Genomic DNA, 24,325 nt, shown 5'->3' with positions numbered 1-24,325 from the left:
TAAATGTGAGTAGTGTCCTCTATTTTTGGCATTAACAAATTGGCGATGAAACCAGATTTCTATCAAGTAAGTGTTTATTAAAGGGGCCTATTCACAGATTTTGTCATGTTTTGAAGTTTGTCATTAAAAGCTTTATATTGATAAATGTAAACATTGAATTTTAAAAGCTCCAGTAAAAAAATCAAAAAATTTAAAAAATGAAAAAAGTAGCCCGCAGCTGGCTCGAACCAGTGACCCCCGGAATCCTGAAGTAAAAACGCATTAACCAACTGAGCTATCCTGCCAAACATACAAAAGATGCGTATTGTATACGTTATATAAGCAATCTTCATAGTTTCACAAATTAAAACGACAACAACAGAACTCTCCAAATTATTCAATCGTTTCGCGTTGCAATGCTTTATAATTTTTAGGTTGTTATATCGTCAAAAGATGCATATAATGGCTATATTAGACCGTGGCAAATGTTCAGTAATACTGTTTCCTCACAAATATCATAACTAAACCGAAAATTTGCGAATCTGAAACAACTTTTTTCAATTTTGTCAATTTACCAAACCGCGAAAAGATCCCTTTAAGAGAACTACAGTTAGTTCTTAGACGTGTGCGCAGCATTTGTTGTCTTCGCTTATCATGATAGTGCAACGAATTACTACGAGGTTTGTTAAGATCCAGGGCCTTTTTAAAATCATATGTTATTAACAAGCTTTGCTTCGTCTGGAAGTGAATTCCAAGCAGCAATTGTAGAGGCCAAGAAGGAATGTTGGTACAAAGAAGTCCTAGTCCGAGCACCATCTAAGTGGGATGAGTTACGCAATGATCTTGTAGATCGCTCGCCAACTGATTGTGGGGACAGTGAGGACAAATATTCTGGACTAAGACCTTTGACCATTTTAAAGAAAAGAATTAGTTTATGTTTGGACATTCTTGTGCCAAGAGTTTCCCAGCCAATTTCGCTAGAAAGTAATCTTAAGGACACAAGTCGAGTACAGCCGGAAACAATGCGGACAGCTTCAGTTTGAAGTGTATCTATCTCATTTTTTCATTCATCGTACAATTATCACGTACACCATCTGCACATTCTAGAATAGGTCGAATAAACGTCAAGTAAGTTATTTCAAGTGATCTTCGGTCAAGGCGAAAACGCAGCTTTTTTAAAAGGTTTACACGTGACCAGGCCTTTATTTTAATACACTCAATGTGCTGATGCCAACTTCCATCAACTTCCATCATTTGACAGAATAACGCCCAAATATGTGTGACTATTCACTGCGGGAATCGGAGTATCGTACATATGGATGGGAGTATGATATGGTTTAGCCCTCTTACGCGATATAACAAGTGATTATGTAGGTAATTTATAAAATGAATTTTCATTACGAATGCTAGTTGTATTGCTGCAGTAGTAGTGATTGTATCGGGGTAAGGGAAACCATTCAAAACAGAATATATAGTTTTTTGAAAGAAGGGGAGAAAACTATGAACGTTTAGGAAAATTAAACTGTATCAGTAATCTCCCTTGCTTCGCGCAACTAGTCTCTCTTGTCACTGGTTACACTGTTGTAATTTACAATTGATTGATTAAAGTTAATATTGTGCGATGTGCGTTCCGCGTATTCCACATATTGTTTTGCTGATTAACCTAAATATATTGCGGCTTTTTTATTTTGATATTTCTCACCTAGGCGACCGGGCTCGATCACCGTTCCGGGCAGCATGACCGATTGTGCGTTTGGTTGGTGGTCACCATAACGGACATGTGGGGTTTCCAACGGGTACTCCGGTTTTCCCACGACAGCAGAAGACCACTCCATAACAATTAATAGCTTTGAATAAAAAACAAACAAATAGCTTGACATTTTATCTATAATTCAAATACATCCCAAGTTTCGGGAGTCAGGTAACTTTATTAGGGTTGACTACTGGGACACACTCCGGGTCCTCACAAAATGCAGCATCAGGCGCGGAAGGACCTCATAAACATGGAAATACACACACGAAGCTGTCTCTATTTCTGCTTTAGAACGAATCACCAAAGAAGAGCCTCAATGGAAGTAAGCTTCAAGCCTTCAACGGTGCTGCATGCGTCCAAGTGGCGTTTCAGAATTACTGGTAGCTTTAGAATGGTAGAAAAGGTCGTCATGCATTGGCGTGGTTAGTAAAACGTTTCATTGAGGCAAGGAGTTTTTAAGGAAGCGGGGGCTCTGAGGCTAGCTTCAGATGGACCTCGTTGGAGTCAGGTTGGCTCTGAGGGTAGCCTCATGAGTCCCATGTTTGTCAAGTTGGAAATATTTAAGGCAACTTATTTTTTTTTAGTTTCTGATAATAAAGCAGGCATCCTGAAATTATCTTTCGTTTATTGTTGCATTATAATGTTATTTTGGCCTTCAGATGTCTATTAAAGGAACATCGTGATTGTAAGGCCGCTGATTATGGTAATATTTTATCTGATCTCGATATTTTGCTTAACGTCATTGATTGATACCCATGTACGGGTACAACAAACATATACTGTGAACAAGCATTAAAACGCACGCGCTTCAAAGGGTAGCTACTCCTGAATACTGAAGAGGTGCATCAAATGTATGATTTTATTCATCAACCCGAAAATATATTACTCAACGTAAACCACACATTGTGCGACTGTACGTTTGCTGTAAAAAGATTGCGTTTATTTCAACCTTAATTAATAAATAATACGTAAAGGTCATAGTTTCTTGCGAAATATTCTACGAACGGAAGTTTAGATGTGTAGTGGTTAACTCACGAGTGCGAATCACAGGTGATTTGATATTAATATTTTACGATTTTAGCACGTCTTTTTACTCCTTTTTTATCCAAATTTGTAACGAATTATTTCTGACGAAGCTCTTCCCATAATTGCCAGCCGCGGCCGTTCTCTCTGTTAATGTACATACTTGTATTATCTTTCAATTAACGTACACTATTTTATTATCTATCAATTAACGTACACTATTTTATTATCTATCAATTAACGTACACTATTTTAATCTTTCAATTAACGTACACTATTTTATTATCTTTCAATTAACGTACACTATTTTATTATCTATCAATTAACGTACACTATTTTATTATCTTTCAATTAACGTACACTATTTTATTATCTTTCAATTAACGTACACTATTTTATTATCTATCAATTAATGTACACTATTTTATTATCTTTTAATTAATGTACACTATTTTATTATCTTTTTGTTCATGAACACTATTTTATTTTCTGTCTATAAATGTACACTATTTGATTATCATTCTATTAATGTACACTTTTTTATTATCTGTCTAGTGTACATTATTTAAATATTTTTCTATTAATTTACACTTTTGTATTAATTTTCTATTAATGTACCCTATCTTATTAAACTCGTACGTTCACAAACATAAACGAACAGTTATAATTGAAGACAAAATCAACATCAACAGGAGAACGGATATATAAATATAATATAATTACTATTCTTTGTGAGCCCTAGCAAAAACAACATATTAAACGGCAATTGTTTAAAAGGAACAGTATATGATTTTATCAATGCATACTTAACAACAACACAGACCACGAACTTTTCAAAATTTCAAGTTTGTACTACATAGATCTACTGTAAATTTAGCATAAATTACAACGCACAACGTGTTAATTTAAAAGATGTATTCATTTTGTAATGACTTTGTTGATTGTGCTAGAACTGTATCAGGCATTAGAAGATGCTGCGTCTGCTAACATAGTGTTTCGGCGTGACATTGAATGATAAAAACATTGATTGCTAAACTCAGGGTAAATATATGGCTTACATTACACTTAATCAGATTTTCACTCATTTTTATGCCCCCGGTATGGTGCATTGGCCATAACTATTGCAATATTGAAGATAGCAACTTGATATTTGGCATGCATGTGTATCTCATGGAGCTACACATTTTGAGTGGTGAAAGGTCAAGGTCTAGGCCATCCTTTAAGGTCAAAGGTAAAAAAAAAACAAATCAAAGGGAAGTAATAAGCTTCAAAGGGAGGTTAGTAATGAACCTGCCAAATGATTTTTTTTAAGCAGGAGGGGGCATTGTATTTCGCGGCGCAGGAGGGGGCATTGTGTTTCTGACAAACACATCTCTTGATTTATGTTATTTTACATTAACTTCTTCATTTCTACACCGATTCACTTCCAATTGATACTGAACCATCTCTTATGAGAATACGATCAACCTCAACTATGCATGGCCCCAATAACAACCATGGGGTGCCCCCTGGGTCAAACATGCGGCGTGGGGATACGCGTCGGCCTCTGCCGCGCCATTTCTAGTTGTGAATGTATTCGGTATTTTTTTTCGAAGTCTTTCTGATAATGTCTGACGATATGAAATATAATATGATCACCGGGGCCGACATCATCATCATCGTCATAATCGTTTGTATCGTTAGGCTATCATCATTTCACGATAATTACGTCGTCTTTGTCTTCGTTATCATCGCTATCGACTTGATCATTATTTATCTCACCATAAGAGTGAGTACAAAAACCACCATAACAGCAACTTAAGCTGTTTGTTATGCATCCACCATTTATGACGGGATATATCGAACATAATCTTTAATTAAACATTAAAACTTTATATATAGTAAGCTAATATGAAGATATCGCTAGGTAGAGCATATTGGCAGAATCGGGTCAAGGTTACTTAAGTTGCAAACCAAAAACGTCGAAAGTACTTTGGTTTTCATTACCTAAATTGGTTTGACTACACAGTGCGGTACAACACTGCGCTATAACGTGTTTTAAGTTAATATAGCATGATCGATACATGATCGCATGATCAAAGCGCTGTGTGGATAAATTTTGTCGAATGAAGCAACTGCGCAACTATTTGAAACAGAAGCCTTCGTCGATTCGAAATTTATATTTATCAGTAAACAAACTTCATGGACAAGAAACAACAGTAGCAACAACGATAAAAAGAACACGAGAAACGTGTACAAGTTCTGCAAGCTATTGCTTGTATGAAGGTAAAGAATGAAAACATGTCTGTTCCGCCCGCCATGATGAATTCCACCGCGGACATCGCAGAACGTTGTTTCGGGACTTGCCGTAAATTTTCCGAGTTGAGAAACTACACACATGGGGGTCACTGAAATTGGAACATGGAGAAATTGTCAGCATAATGATTGGTTGATATTTAAGTTGATTTTTTTTAAACTAAAAATGCGTTTGTTTTAGCCATCATACCGGATATAGAAAACTGGTGCGCAAGTTCTAAGTTCTTATCATGGATCGTATGTGATCAAAATGTATTTCTGTCTTGTTCTGAGAGAATTGGACTTAATACATGTGCGTAAATTGTCGTCCCAGATTAGCCTGTGCAGTCCACACAGGCCAATCAGGGACGACACTTTCCGCTTTTATGGTATTTTTCGTTTAAAGGAAGTCCCTTATTACCGAAAATCTTGTTTAGGCGGAAAGTGTCGTCCCTAATTAGCCTGTGCGGACTGCACAGGCTAATCTCGGACGACACTTTACGCACATGCATCATTCCAAGTTTTCTCAGAACGCGACTCATTTTATGATTGATCTTACACACGTGTATGTTTGTTATAAAAAATTACACTTGTTGAGATCTTCTGCATTTCACCTACGAGAAATATTGCAGATAACATATTGCTGATACTGACTCATTCATGTTTTTCTCTCCTTAAGTCGAACTCATAAACGCTTTTTTCATACTTATGTTTAATATGAGATTCCAAAAAATTGTGAGGATTGGGTTATATTTACTTGTAAATATAATCTGTGTAGACTGAACAGGCGTCGTTGACCTGCTATTTCTGGGTGGGGGCCTGCTCTTTCATGCCCTCGTATCTGTCCCGGGCGAGGCGCAGTGGCTCAACCATCGTGTCGTCGATCTGGGGGAACAGCTGTCACACAAAACATACCTCATAATCTGGGGGAACAGCTGTCACACAAAACTTACCTCTTTAGATCTTTTCTAGCACTGTTTGCAATATTACGGCATTTCAATATGAGCAGTGCTCAGTGAAAAGGGGGTTTAATTCATGTGCGTAAAGTGCCGTCCCAGATTAGCCTGTGCAATCGGCAGCGGCTAACCAGGGACGACACTTTCCGCCTTTATGGTATTCTTCGTATGCAGATAACTCTTCTCAGCAAAAATCCAGTTAAGGCGGAAAGTGTCGTCCTTGATAAGCCGTTGCGGACTTCACAGGCTAATCTGGGACGACACTTTACGCACATGCATTAAACGCCTTTTATCACAGAGCACGTCTCATACTACTATAAAGGCATTATTATTCACTGGACATTCAGATGATTTCATGGGTGGACCCCTCCGCGATGGTAACAAAACACACCAGAAAATGACCGAGGCAATCGCCTCTTTTGTTTCCAACCCCCCCCCCCCCCAAAAAAAAAAATAAATAAATAAATAAATAAATAAATAAACGAATTTTCGTGTCCTCGAAAAAGTACTTTTTTAATACACGAAAATTTAACATATATGTAATAAATTTACAGTACATCATTCTTGCTTTACTACTACCATATACAAGATCACTACCAAATACAAGATCAAGAAGGATTTTACTTGTGAATTCAGTGCTATCAAATACAGGATCAGGAAGGATTTTACTTGTGAATTCAGTGCTACCATATACAGGATCAGGAAGGATTTTACTTGTGAATTCAGTGCTACCATATACAAGATCAGGAAGGATTTTACTTGTGAATTCAGTGCTTCCATATACAAGATCAGGAAGGATTTTACTTGTGAATTCAGTGCTACCAAATACAGGATCAGGAAGTATTTTACTTGTGAATTCAGTGCTACCAAATACAGGATCAGGAAGGATTTTACTTGTGAATTCAGTGCTACCAAATACAGGATCAGGAAGGAATTTACTTGTGAATTCAGTGCTACCATATACAGGATCAGGAAGGATTTTACTTGTGAATTCAGTGCTACCAAATACAGGATCAGGAAGGATTTTACTTGTGAATTCAGTGCTACCATATACAGGATCAGGAAGGATTTAACCTGTGAATTCAGTGCTACCAAATACAGGATCAGGAAGGATTTTACTTGTGAATTCAGTGCTACCAAATACAGGATCAGGAAGGATTTTACTTGTGAATTCAGTGCTACCAAATACAGGATCAGGAAGGATTTTACTTGTGAATTCAGTGCTACCAAATACAGGATCAGGAAGGATTTTACTTGTGAATTCAGTGCTACAATATACAGGATCAGGAAGGATTTTACTTGTGAATTCAGTGCTACCATATACAAGATCAGGAAGGATTTTACTTGTGAATTCAGTGCGAACCGTAAGCCGTGTTTAATGAAAACTGGGTTTGATGCAGGTGCGTAAAAGTTCGTCCCAGATTAGCTCGTGCAGTCTGCACAGGCTTATAAGGGACTTTTTCAGCCTAAACTGGATTTTGGTTATGAAGATACTTGTTTTAAACGAGAAATTCCATTAAACCGCAAGTGCCGTCCCTGATAATAAGGAAACGACACTTTACCCACTTAATTGAGTCCCGTTTTCCCAGAGCGAGGCTCAACATCTTTTCGAATAGTATGCAAGACAACCGATGTTTCAATAGCTTCTTTGCCCTCAAACGTACGGAACAAAGATTTCAACTCGTGAAATGTTAATCCAATATGGTATGATTCTAGGTGAAACAGCGTGAATATGTTAACAAATAGTTTGTAGTACACTGTGCATGTAATTTATACCAGCACACATGTTTCAATAACGTGTTGACATTGGTCATCTTATGGCACGTAGAAATAAACACTCGACATTTTCAACAGCTGTTTCGTACGATTATTATGTGATTTTTTGAAACATCGAACTAGTGAAGGGAGAAAAATACTCTACTACGCCCTCCTCAAGCACATGTTACACGGATATACAAAACTCTTCATGTTTGAAGAATACCCATTGTGTCTAGTGGACTCTCACATCCTTCTAAATTGGATCAATTTAGTTCCAAAAAGGGGACGTGTAGTATGTTTATTTCTATATTAAGAATATTTCTTACAGAAATTCCATCAATCAAACAGCACTGACCCTGATGAGACGCCGCATCATGCGGCGTCTCATCTGGGTCTACGCTGTTTGCCAATGTCTTTTTTCTAGACGCTAGGCATAAATCGGTTAAATGAGAAGCACTTTTGGAGAGGCTTAATGAATGTGCATGTGCGTAAAGTGTCGTCCCAGACTAGCATGTAAAGTCCGCGCAGGATGACCAGGGAAGCCACTTTCCGCCTTCACTGGAGTTTTGTTTAGAAGGGACTCCTTTGAACTAAAACATAATTGCGGAAAATGTCGTCTATGATGAGCCTGTGCGGACTGCAAATGCTAATCTAGGATGAAACTTCAAGCACATGCATTAAGCACAGTTTTCCCAGAACGCGACCCAGTGTTAGCCCGTTTTGGGGAGGTTACAACTGAAAGGAGGTTTTTAATGTGCACTAATTACCTTGGAGACTGTCTCGAACATGGGAATGAGGACGAACTTGATGAAGCCGATCTGAGCCGACGGCTTCGTTACCTTGTCGCGGTCCATGAACGGAGCAACCGGAAGTCCCTCCATCTTCTCGCGGTCGCTCTGAAAGAGAGACGATGAGCGCGTTCAAACTTGCGATATGTCTAATGACAAATTAGAGTTTAAAATTATTTCAGTTGAAACACATTTACAAAGGCCCGGGTCATCTTTTATAATGCATCTTACGACAAATTTGAGTTAAATTGAATTATAGCCCAAATACATCCACGATGTCCAACGCACAGAAGTCTTATAAAAAATATTTTAAGAAAATTAAGATACGATTAAGATACATTTACGGCGAATATTTTCATAACTACAGAACATGTGAACTATATCGTGGAAACGGGCAATTAGTAACATTGTGATATACTACTGTTTCGTTGCCATCGAAACAAAACTAAACTATTGATCGTTTTCATGACAACAAATTGTCATAAACTAAAAAACGGACAATTGTTAACATGATCATATATGGGTTCGATGTTATCGAAACTGAGCGACACAATTAATCGTCTCGATAGCAACCGATTGTTCGGTTAGTGTACCTGATTAAAGTATTCCTCTAGAAGACAGTCGACCCAGGGCTCGGACACTTCCATGGGCCGCACTTCGTTGGAGATATCGCAGCACTTGATAAGAACCATCTTAAGCTGTAATGATTGGTGGATGCTTGTACAATTTGTGGAGCAAAACGCTTGAGTGTGTAGCAAACAGTAGGTTTTGTACAATACATGGAGCAAACGGTGCGTGTTTTACAATTTGTGCAGCAAACGGCTTATTTATTACAATTATTGCGGAAACGCTGCGTGTTCTACAATATGTGTAGCAAACGGTTTATTTTATACAATTATTGCGGAAACGCAGCTTTTTCTATCATGTGTTTTGCAAACGGTGGATTTCGTATAATTATTGTTGCCAAACGCTGCTTTTTTGGACAGTTCGTGTAGCAAACGGTAAATTTTGTACAATTTGTATAGCAAACGATAGATTTTGTAAAAATAATATAGCAAGCGATATAGTTTCTTCACTATGTGTACCAAGTCATAATTTTTCTACGATTAAATGAGTAAATTGTGAGTTTCGACAAAGATAGAGTAGCAAACGGTCGCTTTGAACAAATTGTGTAGCAAACCTTGGAATTATGAACAATTAATGTAGCAAACGATGAAAGATGTCCATGTTATGTCGCAAACGTTGAATTTTATAGGATTATGTGTTGTACAACTAGTGTAGCAAATGGTAATTATTGCACAATTGGTGTAGTAAAAGATGGATATTGCACAATAAGTGTAGCAAAAGATGGATATTGCACAATAAGTGTAGTAAAAGATGGATATTGCACAATAAGTGTAGCAATAGATGGATATTGCACAATAAGTGTAGCAAAAGATATTGCACAATAAGTGTAGCAATAGATGGATATTGCACAATTGGTGTAGTAAAAGATGGATATTGCACAATAAGTGTAGCAAAAGATATTGCACAATAAGTGTAGCAATAGATGGATATTGCACAATTGGTGTAGTAAAAGATGGATATTGCACAATAAGTGTAGCAATAGATGGATATTGCACAATAAGTGTAGCAAAAGATATTGCACAATAAGTGTAGCAATAGATGGATATTGCACAATTGGTGTAGTAAAAGATGGATATTGCACAATAAGTGTAGCAAAAGATATTGCACAATAAGTGTAGCAATAGATGGATATTGCACAATTGGTGTAGTAAAAGATGGATATTGCACAATAAGTGTAGCAAAAGATATTGCACAATAAGTGTAGCAATAGATGGATATTGCACAATTGGTGTAGTAAAAGATGGATATTGCACAATAAGTGTAGCAAAAGATATTGCACAATAAGTGTAGCAATAGATGGATATTGCACAATTGGTGTAGTAAAAGATGGATATTGCACAATAAGTGTAGCAATAGATGGATATTGCACAATAAGTGTAGCAAAAGATATTGCACAATAAGTGTAGCAATAGATGGATATTGCACAATTGGTGTAGTAAAAGATGGATATTGCACAATAAGTGTAGCAATAGATGGATATTGCACAATAAGTGTAGCAAAAGATATTGCACAATAAGTGTAGCAATAGATGGATATTGCACAATTGGTGTAGTAAAAGATGGATATTGCACAATAAGTGTAGCAAAAGATATTGCACAATAAGTGTAGCAATAGATGGATATTGCACAATTGGTGTAGTAAAAGATGGATATTGCACAATAAGTGTAGCAAAAGATATTGCACAATAAGTGTAGCAATAGATGGATATTGCACAATTGGTGTAGTAAAAGATGGATATTGCACAATAAGTGTAGCAAAAGATATTGCACAATAAGTGTAGCAATAGATGGATATTGCACAATTGGTGTAGTAAAAGATGGATATTGCACAATAAGTGTAGCAAAAGATATTGCACAATAAGTGTAGCAATAGATGGATATTGCACAATTGGTGTAGTAAAAGATGGATATTGCACAATAAGTGTAGCAAAAGATGGATATTGCACAATAAGTGTAGCAATAGATGGATATTGCACAATAAGTGTAGCAATAGATGGATATTGCACAATAAGTGTAGCAATAGATGGATATTGCACAATAAGTGTAGCAAAAGATATTGCACAATAAGTGTAGCAATAGATGGATATTGCACAATTGGTGTAGTAAAAGATGGATATTGCACAATAAGTGTAGCAAAAGATATTGCACAATAAGTGTAGCAATAGATGGATATTGCACAATTGGTGTAGTAAAAGATGGATATTGCACAATAAGTGTAGCAAAAGATATTGCACAATAAGTGTAGCAATAGATGGATATTGCACAATTGGTGTAGTAAAAGATGGATATTGCACAATAAGTGTAGCAAAAGATGGATATTGCACAATTGGTGTAGTAAAAGATGGATATTGCACAATAAGTGTAGCAAAAGATGGTTATTGCACAATAAGTGTAGCAAAAGATGGATAGTGCACAATAAGTGTAGCAAAAGATGGATAGTGCACAATAAGTGTAGCAATAGATGGATATTGCATAATAAGTGTAGCAAAAGATGGATATTGCACAATAAGTGTAGTAAAAGATGGATATTGCACAATAAGTGTAGCAAAAGATGGATATTGCACAATAAGTGTAGCAAAAGATGGATATTGCACAATTGGTGTAGCAAAAGATGGTTATTGCTCAATTGGTGTAGCAAAAGATGGATATTGCACAATAAGTGTAGCAAAAGATGGATAGTGCACAATAAGTGTAGTCAAAGATGGATTATTGCTCAATAGGTGTAGCAAAAGATGGATATTGCACAATAAGTGTAGCAAAAGATGGATATTGCACAACAAGTGTAGCAAAAGATGGATATTGCACAATAAGTGTAGCAAAAGATGGATATTGCACAATAAGTGTAGCAAAAGATGGATAGTGCACAATAAGTGTAGCAAAAGATGGATAGTGCACAATAAGTGTAGCAATAGATGGATATTGCACAATAAGTGTAGCAATAGATGGATATTGCACAATAAGTGTAGCAAAAGATGGATATTGCACAATTGGTGTAGTAAAAGATGGATATTGCACAATAAGTGTAGCAAAAGATGGATATTGCACAATAAGTGTAGCAAAAGATGGATAGTGCACAATAAGTGTAGCAAAAGATGGATATTGCACAATAAGTGTAGCAATAGATGGATATTGCACAATAAATGTAGCAATAGATGGATATTGCACAATAAGTGTAGCAATAGATGGATAGTGCACAATAAGTGTAGCAATAGATGGATATTGCACAATAAGTGTAGCAAAAGATATTGCACAATAAGTGTAGCAAAAGATGGATATTGCACAATTGGTGTAGTAAAAGATGGATATTGCACAATAAGTGTAGCAAAAGATGGATATTGCACAATTGGTGTAGTAAAAGATGGATATTGCACAATAAGTGTAGCAAAAGATGGATATTGCACAATAAGTGTAGCAATAGATGGATATTGCACAATAAGTGTAGCAAAAGATGGATAGTGCACAATAAGTGTAGCAAAAGATGGATATTGCACAATAAGTGTAGCAAAAGATGGATATTGCACAATAAGTGTAGCAAAAGATGGATATTGCACAATAAGTGTAGCAAAAGATGGATAGTGCACAATAAGTGTAGCAAAAGATATTGCACAATAAGTGTAGCAAAAGATGGATAGTGCACAATAAGTGTAGCAATAGATGGATATTGCACAATAAGTGTAGCAATAGATGGATATTGCACAATAAGTGTAGCAAAAGATATTGCACAATAAGTGTAGCAAAAGATGGGTGTTTCACAATTGGTGTAGCAATAGATGGATATTGCACAATAAGTGTAGCAATAGATGGATATTGCACAATAAGTGTAGCAATAGATGGATATTGCACAATAAGTGTAGTAAAAGATGGATATTGCACAATAAGTGTAGCAATAGATGGATATTGCACAATAAGTGTAGCAAAAGATGGGTGTTTCACAATTGGTGTAGCAAAAGATGGATATTGCACAATAAGTGTAGCAATAGATGGATATTGCACAATAAGTGTAGCAATACATGGATAGTGCACAATAAGTGTAGCAATAGATGGATATTGCACAATAAGTGTAGCAAAAGATATTGCACAATAAGTGTAGCAAAAGATGGGTGTTTCACAATTGGTGTAGCAAAAGATGGTTATTGCCCAATTGGTGTAGCAAAAGATGGGTGTTGCACAACAAGTGTAGCAAAAGATGGATATTGCCCAATTGGTGTAGAATATAGATGGGTGTTGCACAGTAAGTGTTGCAAAAGGTGGATATTGCACACGTGGTGTAGCAAAGAAAGTGAATGTTGTACAATAAGTGTAGCAAAAGGTAGTGTATGATAAGTGTAGCAAAAGGTAGCATAGAATAGCGTAGCAAAGGTTAATGTTTCAAAATATGTAGCAAACGGTAAATTGTGTGCAATTAGTGAGGCAAAACAGTTTAACGTATATTAACAGTAACTTGTGTGTATATTTTTTTGTTAGTTGTGCAGTTTATGGAAACATGGACTTTACTTGGATTTACAATATTCACATTATATTGCAGGTTAACCCATTAATGCCTAGCGTCTAGAAAACATGTCTTGGCAAACAGAGTAGACCCTGATGAGACGCCGCAACATGCGGCGTCTCACCAGGGTCTGCGCTGTTTGCTTGAAGAAATATTTTAAATATAAAAATAATTATACTAGACATCCCTAATTTTGGAAAATAATTGATCCAATTTAGAAGGATGGGAGAGTCCACTAGGCATAAATGGGTTAAATTTTAGTCCGAAGTTATACATTTAAATCTTATTCGAAATATTTCTGCAACCAAATAGTATTTTACACAGAGGTCATCTATCCTGAAAGTATCTTTATTATATAACTTAAGTTTGCTAATGGTATTAATTTTATACGTATGTTATGGGATGATATATTAAATATGGGGATGTGATATTTCTTTTGATTAACATGTATATTTATAATTGTAAAATTAACAAAACTTAACCCACTCTTAAAGCGTCCAAACGATACCTGTCCTTACATTTCAATGTACTAAAGGAAATTAACTATGTTATTATTTGCGTCAAGGAAATGAATGGGAACTTTTATTACCTCTTTTCCAGTAGTTGTGATAAGAGAAGCAATTTTATTATCAAATTTCTCTTTGCCAGACATTGTTTGTATTGTCATGTAAAAGTTAATATTGTTAATATGTATAAATTTGGTTGCATCATGCATTTATTGTTCGTTAACTCTGTACGGTGTGGAGTGAGATGCCCTCGACCCACACACACCTATTCACGAGGATAAAAAAATATTGAAATGGAAAAAATATATGGGGATGTGTACACGTTTTATGAGCGGAAATGTACGTTTTTTTTCTTTCTATAATTTGATGTAGTCAAATTGGAAGGCATTTGTTAATTGAATTTCAATATAAATTCTCTTTAATATCTTTTTGGTGTTATTCTATATTAAAGAAAGTATAAGAACCTTGATATCTGTGTCTCTTTATCACATTCAGTAGTAATAATAATCAACGGATTTAAATTGATGTACTTGCAATACGTTTTTTTACCGTATCTATTTGCTCTTTGTTCTTGAAATCGAACTTCCCTTCTAACTTCGACTTAAAATTCTCGATGATCTCACTGTGTCGCGCCATGTCCGTAGCCAGAATCAGCTGGGTTATGCCCTGTGGTGGAGAAAAGTCAACAACTGAGCCGCTTTCTCGCAAAACTGGGCTGAAAGTATGTGCGTTAAGTGTCATCCCAGATTTAACCGTGAAGTCCGCACAAGCTAATCAGGGACGAAAATTTCCGCTGTCACGGAATTCTTCTTTTATATGAAGTGCTCTTGTAAATAAAAAAACCATTTTAGGCGGATAGAATATTTCCTGATTTGCCTATGTGGACTACAGATGCGTATCTTTGACGCCATTTAACGCAATCGCATTAAGTCTAGTTTTACGAGAACGGGACTCAAATAAAGAATCTGCCGCCATTTTTTTCAGTCATCGATTGTTATTGACATTGTATCGACTCAAACCCACACAACCACTTATCAGTAAATATTGACGCGTTGGTGATTTGATTATGTACTTAGTATAACCAACAATTGTCGATTCGGTTAGCAATATCTCCCTTCTTCCACATTCACTTTCCAATTCAAGCCAGCAATTTTACTGATTGGTAAGACAAAAATGTTTTCAAGGGTGTCTTTGTATTGGTTTTCAACACATACAACTCTTAATCGTAATTAAGAGTTGGATAATAATCAGGTTGTCTTATTTCCAATGTTCCAAACGCAAAATTGGAAATAAAGTCATTGGTATTTGTTGGCATGCCATTTCGCTTTTTAAATCTAAAAAAATAACATTTTCGTGGTCACTTAAATTCATGGAATTTTAATTTTAGGAAAAAACTTAAGGAATTTACTTCGGTCATTTCCGATGTGTTTGTGAAAAATAATGGATCGGTCAAGGCATGAAATCAACGAAATTTCAGCACCACGAATAGTAAGTAATTTTACAGTAATGTCACATGACGCATACTGCTCTTATACGCTTGAAAGTCTCCTTGTCGACGTTAGAGAAAATGTTCGTTTCCGGATTGGACAGGATTTGAAAGGCCACAGCGCAGTGATGGTTCTCGAGTGGTGAGATGTCGTTGTAACGAATAGCCAGCTCCGTCCGCGCATTAATCTGATATCTGGAACAAAGGAGTGATGTTAGTAGTACAAAATGTAGGATAAACGGAGTGATGTTAGTAGTACAAAATGTAGGATAAACGGAGTGATGTTAATAGTACAAAATGTAGGATAAACGGAGTGATGTTAGAAGTACAAAATGTAGGATAAACGGAGTGATGTTAGTAGTACAAAATGTAGGATAAACTGAGTGATGTTAGTAGTACAAAATGTAGGATAAACGGAGTGATGTTAGTGGTACAAAATGTTGGATGAACGGAGTGATGCTAGTAGTACAAAATGTAGGATAAACGGAGAGATGTTAACAGTACAAAATGTAGGATAAACGAAGTGATGTTAGTAGTACAAAATGTAGGATAAACGGAGTGATGCTAGTAGTACAAAATGTTGGTGCTATAGGTTTGTGGTAAAACATATCGGTTCTGATCGTGAGTTTACGTTGTAAATAATACGTAAGTGGAACAAAATGTGGGTTATAGTAGTGGGTTTGGTATTTGGTGACATATAAGAGGTTATACAGTATGATTACAGGTAGCAGGTTTGTGTCAGACATCATTTGTGAATTAGCACGTGAACGGACCTACTGAATAAGATTGTTTGTTTGGGCTCTAGGTTTGAAAGAGATAATAAGGACTACCGGTAGTAAGTATTTCATTAGCGCTTTCTTAAAAGTTATTATTATCTTGTCTGTCGTGAAAGTTTCGTTTATTAACGCTGAATACAAACCAAGATCTATAAATTATGTACATATGCGTCGTTTTAGGGCGGAGGAGAGAGACTGTGAGATAATCTTCCTCTACCAAATAGCTCCTTTTCAACGTCATCTTAACTTAAGAAACCTTTTATGTCATTATGTAAAAGAGCCCCCGTTCTTACTTCATATAAAGCCTGAATGTTGGAATGTTGGTTTAATGCATGTGCGTTAAGTGTCGTTTCAGATTAGCGTGTGCAGTCCGCACAGGCCAGTCAGGGACGGCACTTTACGCCTAGACACTACCTTAAAACGAACATTTCTATAAACACGGGAAGTGTCGTCCATAATTAGCCTGTGCGGACTGCACTGGCTTATATCGGACGACACTTTACTCACATGTATAAAGCCCGGTTTTCGAAGAACGAGGATCATACATACGTGTTGTTATGGCCGGAGTGTTCTAGATCGTGACAAATGCTCGCCACTATGAGCATCCCGATCTCTTCAATCGACATCATAATTCATGTGCGTAGAGTGTCGTCCCAGATAAGCCTGTGCAGAACGCACAGGCTAATTATCGACTTCACTTTACGCATAAACTTAATTTTCGTTTAGAAGAGACTTCCTTCACAATAAACATTCCTTAACATATGTAAGTGTCGTCCGGGATAAGCCTTTGCGAGGATCATACATACGTGTTGTTATAGCCGGGGTGGTCTAGATCGTGACATATGCTCGCGATAATGAGCGTCCCGATCTCTTCGATCGAGATCTTCTCCTGCAGCTCGCAAAGGTTCACCATCCCGTACATCATCTGGGTCACGCAGAAGCAGTGTCGGAAGTTGTGGAAAGGGTTGTTCCTGTAGTTCTCCTGAACGCACAGCTACAAGGATCGTTAAAAAACATTGCGTTATAAACATACTGAAGGGTCGTTGAACAAGAAAGGAGTTTTATAAGTTTTTAAAAGAGTCGTTGAAAAGTATTGAGATTTTAAACGTATGCATTTTAACTTGAACACTTGAACATAAGCTGCAAGGGTCTTTGAATTAAGTGGTGTACCTTAACATGTAACATGGATTTAAATCGTACTACAAACAGCTGGGCTGGCCGTTGAAAAAAAAATCAGACGCGCTCTGTGAATAAGGGCTTAACACATGTACGTTGACCCATTTATGCCTAGTGGACTCTCCCGTCCTTCCAAAATTAGGGATGTCTAGTACTAGTATATTTTTTTCTATATTTAGAATATTTCTTACAGAAATTCCTTTAAGCAAACAGCGCAGACCCTGATGGGACGCCGCATTATGCGGCGTCTTATCTGGGTTTATGCTGTTTGCCAAGGCCTTTTTTTTCTAGACGCTAGTTATAAATGGGTAAAGTGTCGGCGCTTACCGCATAAACTTTATTTTTGTTGAAAAAAAACTTTCATTATTTAAAAACTTCCCTTAAAGTAGAAAGTGCCGTTCCTCATTAGCCTGTGAGGACTGTACAGGCTAATCAGGGACGCACATCTATTAAGCCCCCTTTTCGCAGAGCGCTGCTCAAACGGAAGTTAAGAAAGTACACATTAAGTAAAATCGTTTAAGTTTATAAAAGGATCGCTTTGCTGCGTACGTCTCTATTTTCCAACTTCTTCTTAGAAAGCAGATTCATCAGGGTTGCCATTACTCTGGGAAAAGTCAGACTTTACTGTCATTTTCCTCACTAAATCAGTGTTGTAATTCTCAAGATCAAACATGCTGGACGGAATCCTCCCTTTTTTGAAATTCCCTGACACATAGGTTTGTGTTCCGTTCAAGGTCTTTGAATATTGCCATTAATCTCGCACATGCATTATTTTTAATTGCTGGCAACTGTGTATATATAAACCGCATTCTGGAAAACTGGGATTAATCCATGTGCGTTAAGTGTTATCCCAGATTACTATTTGCAGTCCGTACAGACTTTTCAGGGACGACACCTTCCGGCCTAACTGGCTTTTCGTTTAGAAGAAACCTCCTATTAATGAAAAATTCCATTAAAGCTGAAAGTGTCGTCCCTGATTTACACGTGTTGACAGCATAGGCTAATCTGGGACGACACTTTACGCACAGCCATTAAGCCCAGTTCTCACAGAACAATCATCTTGCAGGCATTTTAATGGGTTACCCACCAGCCAGCGTTTCAGTGTGATAGGGTTCATGTTGAACTCTTTGACCAGGCCCAGCTCGTGGAAAATGTGCTCCAGGAGACTCAGCATCTGTAACCAGAGAAATGTATTTGTAACTATAGCAACCACATCTGAAACTATAGCAACACGTCTGCATTTATAGCAACCATATTGTTGAATAACCATAGCAAACACGTCGTTAAGTATAAGTCATTATGCCCAACCTGAGATATGTTCCACTTACACATAAAAAAAAGGGTAGTTAAGCAGTTTAAACTTTTTTTTCGACAGACGAGCTTTTACCCATTTCAATAAATTATGATCAATTTCAGAAATCGTCAGCATATACAATCGAGGGTAGAAAAAAGTGATCGAAAATCAACATGGAATGATCCAAAATGTACTTAAATCTATCCCGGGTACGAAAAATATACTAAAGCGTACCCAGAAATTCTAAAGCTAAATTAAAGGTCGCCGTGGTATAATGGATATGGTGTCCGCCTTGCGACCGGGAGGTCACGGGTTCGATCCCCACCGTGGCAGCGTTCTTTAGATCTCCCCCAAAGACACCAAGTACTGGTTCTAGGCCCAGGAAACGGACTCGAGAGCGTTTATATAAGCCTAAGGCTTTCGACGCAATCGAGCTTAAATAAATAGGTTTAAACTAAAGCTAAATTGAGGCAGATTTTGTTCAAAGAGATTGTTTTCGTATTTCGTTGCGCGATTTACGACATCGGATTTTGGGCGGGAATAAAACTCCGGTACCGTCAAAATTCCCCGAGTACGATAAGTATATTTTTCGTACCCGGGGTACATTTAAGAATACGTGAGAGTACCCGAAATACAATGAAGTAGAAACCGAGCCGACAATGATCAATCGAGCGTAAGTGGAAATTAACAACATTTTTTGTTGGTCAATTTGTACGAGCATTGCATTATTGAAAAGTTCACTGTATATAATAAATGTCGTATCTTCTTTGATGACACATCCATACATATATCAATCTAATAATATGCAAACATATTTAACTAACACTATGAATTACATCCAGTTTATGTGGTCTATCGATGTAGCTCCATTAACGTTCATTACAAATCACGCGTCTTTTTCTGTTTTCATATGTGTCGTGACTGTTCTTTTTTTTTACATCAATGCCATATCGTAGGGAATCATTTTGTAATGCTTCGAAACCAGAAACATTGGATGAATCGGAATGGAATAACAAGTATACTATAGCACCCATTTTAAAAGTATAACAGCATAAGTAAATTGTTTGATTTACATTTCTTATCAAATCTTTCTTCCAAGGAAGACCTATAGTCTATGCAAATCACCTGTGTGGGTACACTGATGGTTGGTGCGGTAGTCGAGTAGTAACACTCTTGTCTACCCGTCCAAAGGTCCCCGGTTCAATTCCTGGCCGGGGCAGTGGAAATTTCAGAAATGCTTCAAGTGTTTTCCACCCAACTAGAGGTTTACTGGTGTGAAACCCAGGTAATTCTCGCGTGTATCGGCGCTATACACTGAGCACGTAAAAGAACCAAAGGATCTATTCGCAAAGAGCTAGGGAAATTGGAAATAAATATTCGCTTTAATGGGCTATCCTTGACTGCAAGGTCAAAATAGATATACAAAAAGTTTTAACTACTGTTAACTCATTAGTATTTGTGTGATATTAGTTTTCGTTGATTTCATGTGTTGACCGACCGACGACATTAACGCAAATCCCCCAATACACCCCAACAAAATAAAAAAATAAAAAATAAACAAGACTATTGCCAAGCAATATAGTCCCCTACCGGCTTCACCATTGTCAGAAATTCCACAATTGTCAGAATATTTTTGTTATTTGTTGCCATACCAACCAGAATTTTTGACGTAGGAACAAAATGAAATGACGTGCGTAATGTCCATATTGCCATCTATCTATGTTCAAATTTCATGAAAAATATTAAGAACTTTTAAAGTTATCGCAGGATCCAAAAACCACCATTTTAAGCAGTATATTTAGTCTATTTGTTGCCATAGCAACCATAATTTTTGACGTAGGAACACAATACAATGACGTGCATAATGTCCATATTGCCATTTATCTATGTTTCAAGTTTCATGAAAAAATATAAAGAACTTTTAAAGTCATCGCAGGATCCAGAAAAGTGTGACTGACTGACGGACTGACAGACTGACAGACTGACATACAGACAGAGCGCAAACCATAAGTTCCCTCTGGTGAAACCGGCGGGGGACAATAATACTCAGATATATACGAATTAACGTGTCTACAAAAGTCAGTATTGAAAAAAATCACGCCGACTACTGTAATTCAAATGATATTACAGCAATTCAGCCCATTTTCGCCGTCTTACCTCATTAGGCTCCCAGTGCCAAATGTCGAAGGTTGGCTGCTTTAGATAGTCGATAGTTTCCTGAGACAGTGTGTACTGACAAGACAGAAAGAGTAGTGAATAAATGAAACACTATACATATGAGCCTCGCTCCGGGAAAACCGGACTTAACCCATTTATGCCTAGTGGACTCTCCCATCCTTCTAAATTGGATCAACTTATTCCCAAATTAGGGATGTCTAGTATATTTATTTCTATATTTAGAATATTTTTTACAAAATTCCTTTAAGCAAACAGCGCAGACTCTGATGAAACGCAGCATCATGCGGCGTCTGATTTGGGTCTACGCGGTTTTCCAAGGCCTTTTTTTCTAGACGCTAGGCATTAATGGGTTAACGTGTACGTACAGTATTGTCCCAGCTAAGCATGTGCTAATAATGGTCGCCATTTTCCGCCTAAGCTGGATTTAAGTTAAGAAGTGACTTTCTTTAAACGAAAATTTCCATATAAACGAAAAATGTCGTCCCTTATTAGCTTGTGTACACGCACAGGCTAATATTTTACGACACTGTACGCACATGAATTAAGCCCCGTTTTCCCATAACGCGGCTAAATTTATTTATCGATATTGCACGGGCATTTGATGACATAAAGAACATTATTTAAATGCACTTAATTGTTCTAGAAAATATGAAGTGTTTATAATCTATTTCAACAGGGTACAATCAGATGATCGCCAGATTAAGGAAGTAAAATAAAGTGCCCATATTACATTTCAAAATTGGGTACCTAACATTTAATAATAAACATAATTGTATAAAATAATATTTGTTTATTTTATGAAGTGAACATATAACATCTCAACATAACATAAACATTTGATAACATTGTAAATATAATAAATTCAGGCGATGGAATTAGTATATGTAATATACATGTTATGTTTACAAGTTTGTATCTATTTAATAACATTATTTCATGTATATTAATTGTTCTTTTAACAAACAATAATAACCGATTAGTAGTAATTCATACGTAAATTAGAAACTTCATTGTACAACATAAATGAAGTAAAACGTACGTAAACAAATGAAAGTTAATTTACATTACGTACATATATCATGCTTATAAAATGATATCATTACATGTAAAAAAAAATCATGTCAATAAACCGAGTTTTTGTCAGTGCATAAAACAAACACGTCTTTTTGCATACTCTTGTAATCTCGGTATACTTATTGAACTTGTTTTGTAATATTTGAGTCGCGCTATGAAAACAGGGCTTAATGCATGTGCGTAATATGTCTCCCCAGATAAGCCTGTGTAGTCGGCACAGGCTAATCAGAGGCAACACATTCCCCTTTCTAGGATTTTTCGTTCGATGGAAGTATCATATAAACGAATATCCTGTTAAGGCATAAAGTGTCGTCACGATAAGCCCGTGCGGACTGCACAGGCTAATATGGGATGACATTTTACGCACATGTATTTAGCCCTGTTTTCTAAAAACGGTGCTTAAATGTTGAGCAAATTGACTTTGTGGTAATGAGGAGTACGCCATACGAATTGGAGCACTACAACAGCGTGATAATACAATATTAACAAACATAGAAACTGAATATCACCAAACGAAATCATAAACAAAAATATAAACACAACATAGATACATATATGGTGTGCGATTTGTTGGAAAATAGTACTTCATGTTTTAACATATATTAGTTAATGTTGTTGTCACTTTTTGAACAATTGATGTTATTTAGTAAGTTCCGGATTAGTTTGGTTATGGTTTGGTAAAAAAGGTCTATAAACGGGGTGCCATTAGGTAGGCAAATTATGTATATTCTGGTGCGTAATTATGAGACAGTCGTGGGCGTTTCTCTCGCGGACACTTACACTCAATAAAAGCTGTATTACAACGCAATATTACATGTATATTACATGCTTTCTTATATATTTTTATACAGTGATGTTGAGCCCCGACCTTGGCAGCTGATAATTACCTATTTTATAACTAATTACAATTATCAAACAGTTATCGTGCACTCTTGTTTCCCACACAGTCGCATAAAAAGTATATCGGCCACAGTGTTTTTAGAGGGCACAGCTCGCAGTCAGGGACCACAGTGACATCTCCTACTACTAAAACCGCAAACAGGTAAGCCTCGATCTAGGAAAACTAGGGTTGATGCTTGGGCGTGAAATGCCAGCCCTTTAGTTGCAGCCGGTGCAGTACGCACAAGCTAAGAGAGACACTTTCCGCCCTAACTGGATTTTCGTTAAGAAGAGCCATTCTTTAAACGAAAAACAACAACAATTAAAGCGGAAACGTCCCTTTTAAGCCTAATCTGGGACGGTACCTAAAGCACACGCAGTAAGCCCCGTTTTCCGGTACCTAAAGCACACGCAGTAAGCTCCGTTTTCCGGTACCTAAAGCACACGCAGTAAGCCCCGTGACGGTACCTAAAGCACACGCAGTAAGCCCCGTTTTTCCTGGGACGGTACCTAAAGCACACGCAGTAAGCCCCGTGACGGAACCTAAAGCACACGCAGTAAGCCCCGTTTTCCCTGGGACGGTACCTAAAGCACACGCAGTAAGCCCCGTGACGGTACCTAAAGTACACGCAGTAAGCCCCGTGACGGTTCCTAAAGCACACGCAGTAAGCCCCGTGACGGTACCTAAAGCACACGCAGTAAGCCCCGTGACGGTACCTAAAGCACACGCAGTAAGCCCCGTGACGGTACCTAAAGCACACGCAGTAAGCCCCGTGACGGTACCTAAATCACACGCAGTAAGCCTCGTGACGGTACCTAAAGCACACGCAGCAAGTCCCGCGACGGTACCTAAAGCACACGCAGTAAGCCCCGTGACGGTACCTAAAGCACACGCAGTAAGCCCCGTGACGGTACCTAAAGCACACGCAGTAAGCCCCGTGACGGTACCTAAAGCACACGCAGTAAGCTCCGTGACGGTACCTAAAGCACACGCAGTAAGCCCCGTCTTCCCAGAAAGAGGCTCATATGACCAGTTGTGGAAACTCTTGCGCAGGCATAGCCCCTTATTGAACCAGTAAGTTAAACCCTAATGATCTATAACATCAAGGATTAACTGTAAATTCATTCCAATTTGAGATGTCCTAATTGTGAGCCCAGATAAAATATAACAACAAAGTATAACTGTAGATTCATTTCATTTCGCGATGTTCTAATTGTGAGCGACCCAATACATGCTTTTTTCGCCTTGGTTCTTGTCATGAAAGCTACATAAAAAATTAAATCATATGTATTTGGTTGTTTTAATCGTT

At 37.3% G+C, this 24,325-nt stretch overlaps 1 protein-coding gene across 2 annotated transcripts in view; it reads right to left on the bottom strand.

The window, feature by feature from the left end:
* Positions 1-4,899: 4,899 nt before the first annotated feature.
* The window catches only part of LOC127860226 (high affinity cGMP-specific 3',5'-cyclic phosphodiesterase 9A-like), a 60,840-nt gene continuing 41,414 nt past the window's right edge, over positions 4,900-24,325 (bottom strand). For both annotated transcript variants that reach the window (XM_052398157.1, XM_052398156.1), the window contains 9 exons: positions 21,042-21,116; positions 18,678-18,764; positions 17,221-17,408; positions 15,677-15,833; positions 14,702-14,818; positions 9,125-9,229; positions 8,511-8,639; positions 5,787-5,926; positions 4,900-5,142 (listed from right to left, as the gene is read on the bottom strand). In XM_052398157.1, the coding sequence (XP_052254117.1) occupies positions 5,831-5,926; positions 8,511-8,639; positions 9,125-9,229; positions 14,702-14,818; positions 15,677-15,833; positions 17,221-17,408; positions 18,678-18,764; positions 21,042-21,116 (954 nt within the window). In that variant the 3' untranslated portion in view covers positions 4,900-5,142; positions 5,787-5,830. The remainder of the gene's footprint in view (positions 5,143-5,786; positions 5,927-8,510; positions 8,640-9,124; positions 9,230-14,701; positions 14,819-15,676; positions 15,834-17,220; positions 17,409-18,677; positions 18,765-21,041; positions 21,117-24,325) is intronic.

The sequence above is a fragment of the Dreissena polymorpha genome, chromosome 15 (genome assembly GCF_020536995.1).
Source record: "Dreissena polymorpha isolate Duluth1 chromosome 15, UMN_Dpol_1.0, whole genome shotgun sequence".
Taxonomy (NCBI): domain Eukaryota; kingdom Metazoa; phylum Mollusca; class Bivalvia; order Myida; family Dreissenidae; genus Dreissena; species Dreissena polymorpha.
This window is presented reverse-complemented; position numbering and strand designations above follow the sequence as displayed.